The sequence below is a fragment of the Triticum dicoccoides genome, chromosome 3A, assembly GCF_002162155.2.
Source record: "Triticum dicoccoides isolate Atlit2015 ecotype Zavitan chromosome 3A, WEW_v2.0, whole genome shotgun sequence".
NCBI classification, from domain to species: domain Eukaryota; kingdom Viridiplantae; phylum Streptophyta; class Magnoliopsida; order Poales; family Poaceae; genus Triticum; species Triticum dicoccoides.
The window spans coordinates 693,695,175-693,699,794 of record NC_041384.1 but is presented as its reverse complement, the minus strand read 5'-3'; the positions used below and the strand labels follow the sequence as shown (position 1 = coordinate 693,699,794).

Here is a 4,620-nt window from a genome sequence, read left to right as displayed (position 1 = left end):
ATAAAATTGTAAAAAAAATCATGAAACTGAAAAATGTTCATAACTAAGAGCTTGAGGATTTGATTTCTTCATGAAATTCAAAAAATAGGTCACAAAATTTGTAAAAAGTTTGATAATTTTTAAAAAAAACCCACAAAATTGAGAAAGAGTTGATGAATTTGAAAAAGGATGTGCATTTGAGCATGAAAAGAAAAAAATGAAAAAAAATAACGGTCCAGGAAACCAAGACGACAAAAAGAAAAAGAAACCATCTAGAAGCTTCCCAAAACCAGGTTGAGCTTCTGCGCTGAACTTTCTTAGATGAGCCTTCCTATTGCGATCGGTGCCAGTTATTGAAGGAGCGCTCGCCCGCCGCCCGCTCGTAGGTCGGCCCAATAGACAGGCGTGCAGCTCTCTTGGTTCACTTGTTCCCTTGTTCGCTCGGTTCCTAGTTTACCGTTCGGCTGTTCACTAATGGCACCGTTGAACATTGACTTTTAAAAAAGTTCAAAAAGAATAAAAAAGAGTCCATGAGTTTGAATAAGTTCATGAATTTGAAAAATCTATGAAAATGATAAACTTCATGAATTTGAAAAGCCTTCATATAACTATAGAAAATCATGAAATTGATAACTTCATAAAAAATAGTTTATGGTTTAGAAAAAAGATCGCTAAAAAATTCACAAAATTTGAGAAAAGGCTCCTGAATTCGAAAAGAAGTCTCCGCTTTAAGAAAAATAAAAAAACAAAGAAATTGAAAACTAAAAACCTGTCAAGGAGACCGAAATAAAAAATCGACTAGAAGCTCCGCTGCAACTGCCTTGCATGGGCCTACCTATTGTGGTAGGCGCTACTTATTGAAGGAGCGGCCGCGCGCCACCCACTGATGGGCCAGACCAATAACCAGGGTGAGTAGCTCACTCGATTTCCTGGTTCTCTAGGTTCACTCGTTCCGGGTTCACGCGGTTCCTAGTTGACGGCCTCAAAGCATCTCCGGTCGCCACCCTCGCCGCCGGTCGCCCTTGCCGTCTTCGTCTCCTGCGTTTATTGCCGGCTCCACGCATGCAGTAGCTTTTGCCTGCGAATGCAGCTTCGGTGGCAACGCTTATCTCCGGTGGTGGCACTTGCATCCCAGCAAAAAAAAAAAAGACACTTGCAGCTCAGGTGTGCGACGGCCGCAACTCCGGTGGTGACCGCCGCCAGTCGCAGGATGTAGCAATTTGTGTCACTGGATGCAGCTCCGGCGGTCGGTCCCTGCACATAGTCTCATCGATTTGTATCACTTTTGCCGCCGGTTACAGCACACACTAGATAGCCACCGGTCCCAGCATGGGGCATTGTCGGTTCCAGCACGGCACCCTGGCTTGCAGCAAAAAGCCTTGCTTGCGCCAGAACGGCGGACCTCTGGTTCCAGCTTTCCCATGCACCGGTTCCAGCACCGTAAACACCGGTTCCAGCACCGGTCGCTGCTGGTCGCAGCACAGCTCGCTAGCGTACAGGGGTGCTCGACGCCGAAGCTGGAACCGGCCAGTGGAGGAGCTACAACCGGCAAGGAATAGAGCTGCATCCGGCAAGGGGAAAAACTGGAACCTGCGAGTGGTGGAGCTGCATCCGTTTGGGCGAAGCTGGAACCGGCTAGTGTCATGTCAGAACTGCAACCGGCTACAGTAGAGTTGCAAACGGCGAGTGGTGGAGCTCGAACAGGCTGGGTGTGCTCCCCCACAACTGCACGTCTCGCCCTCTGTCGCACCATCGCTTGCTGGCCGCAAAAGTGCGGTGCGCTGGTCCCAGCACCGCCGCCTGCTGGTTGTAGCACGGGTGCGCACAGCTCCCAGGGCACCGGTCAGCATCGCCAGCTTGGGCGGCGGTGGCCGACTACCAACAGTCGTGCGGCCCCTCTGCCTGGGCGGAGGTGGCCGGCAGCAGCAGGGCGGCCGGTTGGGCCTTCAAAACCGACGGCGGCGGCTCAAAAGAGAAAGTTTGGGGAGTCAAGATTAGACACCGTGCGGGGAGAAGAAAACGAGGTGCCAGTTGCCCTAGTCTTCGTTCGAGATAAGGAACGAGAAAGAAGGGACGGCTAGCTGGGCGTGTGGATGAGGTGGTGTAGTGTAACACGGACGCAACGATCGCTAACTATCCAACGACGCAGGCTCGGCCGCCTACAAACATTTACCAATTTTCAATAGAGTTTATATATGCGTTGCGTCACCACCAGTCGAACTCTCGTGGCTCGTCTACCAATCTTGCTGATCAAGTTGATCTGATGCAATTTAGTACCCATGGCACGAGCATCCAAAAAACAAGTCGTCACATTTTTCTTGCAGCAGAAGCTGATAGTGATAACCGATAAGCGTGCGATCAACGCCAATGTGCACTATAAATATCAGGCCGTGTACGCGGCAACAAACATCCAACACAAAACCAAACAGGTCTTACGCAAGAAATGGAGAGCACCCAGAGCAACACAAGCGTGATGAACCATTTCATCCTGGTGCACGGCCTCTGCCAGGGGGCCTGGTGTTGGTACAAGGTGGTCGCGGCGCTTCAGGCAGCGGGGCACCGTGTCACGGTGGTCGACCTCGCCGCGTCCGGCGCTCACCCGGCGCGAATCGATGAGGTGCACTCGTTCGAGGAGTACTCCCAACCTCTGCTTGACGCAGTGGCCGCGGCGCCAGAGGGTGGCGGCGAGAGGCTGATTCTGGTTGGGCACAGCCACGGCGGGCTCAGCTTGGCGCTAGCCATGGAGAGGTTCCCCGGCAAGGTCGCCGCGGCCGTGTTCGCAGCCGCCGGGATGCCGTGCGTTGGCAAGCACATGGGCGTCACCACCGAGGAGGTATGTCAATTGTTTATGGTTTTCTTTTTCTTATTCTCTGTTGAGTGCTTTTTTCTTCTTCTTTTCTACTCCCTCCGTCCCAAAATTCTTGTTTTAGATTTGTCTAAATACGGATGTATCTAGTTACGTTTAGATACATCCGTATCTAGACAAATCTAAGACAAGAATTTTGAGACGGAGGGAGTATTTGCGACAGAATCTCTGTTGAGTGTTTTTTTTGCGGGTGAATCTTTGTTGAGTGTTGACCAAGATATCCACTATATGTACGAGTCACGTATGTTGGTGAGGCCGGGAAGCTCGTCTTAGTCGAATATATACAAAATTTGATATGTTTCCAATATAACTTTAACAACAAGTTTCTGTTGTAACATATGTATATTATATAATAGTCAATAAAATTACAACACCACGAAAATATTACCTCCATAAATTAGTTGTCTTACATAATTCTAGATATGGATGTATCTAATACTAAAACATGTCTATATACAACCATATGTAGAAAAATTTAAGAGAAATAATATCAAATGGAGGTAGTGTATTCCAAAATGAATATGTACATTTTTTAAGTATCTAATAATACCTCTATCCCCAATTAGTTATTTTAGTGTTCAAAAATTTTTAGTTATTTTAGATTTGTCTAGATAAAAATGTATCTAAATATGTTGAGATACATCTGTATCTAGACAAATCGTATCTAAATATGTTGAGATACATATGTATCTAGACAAATCTAAGACAACTAATTTAGAACGGAATGAGTACTAATAAACTTTATAGGTAATCAAATTATAAATGTTTCTAGGAGGTTATATGAACCAATTTTTTGTTGGAATATAAAAGGTTGGTCTCTGACTCTGTAACTCCAATATTAATGCTAATGTTTAACTTATCTTGTGTTGATGCAATTAGTTCATGCGAAGAACATCATCGGAAGGACTCATGGACTGCAAGATGCTGCCAATCAATAACAACCACGGTGCAGGGGTTGCAATGATAATGGGCCCAAACTTCTTAGCACGCAAGTACTACCAGCAAAGTTCACCTGAGGTGCACAACACGACTTAACATCCTATTGATCTCCCATAATGAACTAATCTCAACAACATGATTCTCCAAATATTCGCAAAAATAAATATACTAAGTCAATTAACTCTTCGCCTTATCCACTTTCTGTAGACCCATTATGTGATTCAATTCACAATGTTGATGCAGGATCTGGCCCTGGCAAAAATGTTGGTGAGACCGGGAAACCTGTTCATGGAGGATCCGGTGATGAAGGATGCAAGCCTGCTCACCGATACCAACTACGGGTCGGTGAAGAAGGTATACGTGGTAGCCAAGGCTGATGGCTCCAGCACCGAGGAGATGCAGCGTTGGATGGTGTTGTTGAGCCCCGGCACGGAGGTCGAGGAGATCGCGGGAGCTGACCATGCCATCATGAGCTCGAGGCCTAGGGAGCTCTGTGATGCTCTGGTCAAGATCGCCGACAGCTTAAATACTTGCTAAATTGTACGATATATATCCCTGGAAATCAATGTATGTGTGTACACGATTTTCATCTAAAAATAAATATGTTCAGTGATACTTTTAAATCAATGGAAACGATGTTAAGTAGTATTACCTTCATCCTAAAGATTTGTCTATCTACGGATGTATTTAACACTAAAACATATTTAAATGCATGTGTATCTAGACAAATGCAAGACAAGTATTCGAGACAGAGAGAGCAATACTTTTTTTCTGCGAGTAAGTTTGATACAAATATGTCAAATATGCTTCTGATCATGATGCGATTACTTACTGGA

The 4,620-nt window shown here is 45.8% G+C and overlaps 1 protein-coding gene across 1 annotated transcript; it reads left to right on the top strand.

Moving 5' to 3' along the window:
- Nucleotides 1–2,404: 2,404 nt before the first annotated feature.
- Nucleotides 2,405–4,411, top strand: LOC119273101 (esterase PIR7B-like). Its single transcript, XM_037554390.1, has 3 exons — nucleotides 2,405–2,812; nucleotides 3,725–3,862; nucleotides 4,028–4,411. The coding sequence occupies exons 1-3, from the start codon at nucleotides 2,423–2,425 to the stop codon at nucleotides 4,319–4,321; spliced, it is 822 nt and encodes a 273-aa protein (XP_037410287.1). The 5' UTR covers nucleotides 2,405–2,422; the 3' UTR covers nucleotides 4,322–4,411.
- The last annotated feature ends 209 nt before the right edge of the window (nucleotides 4,412–4,620 follow it).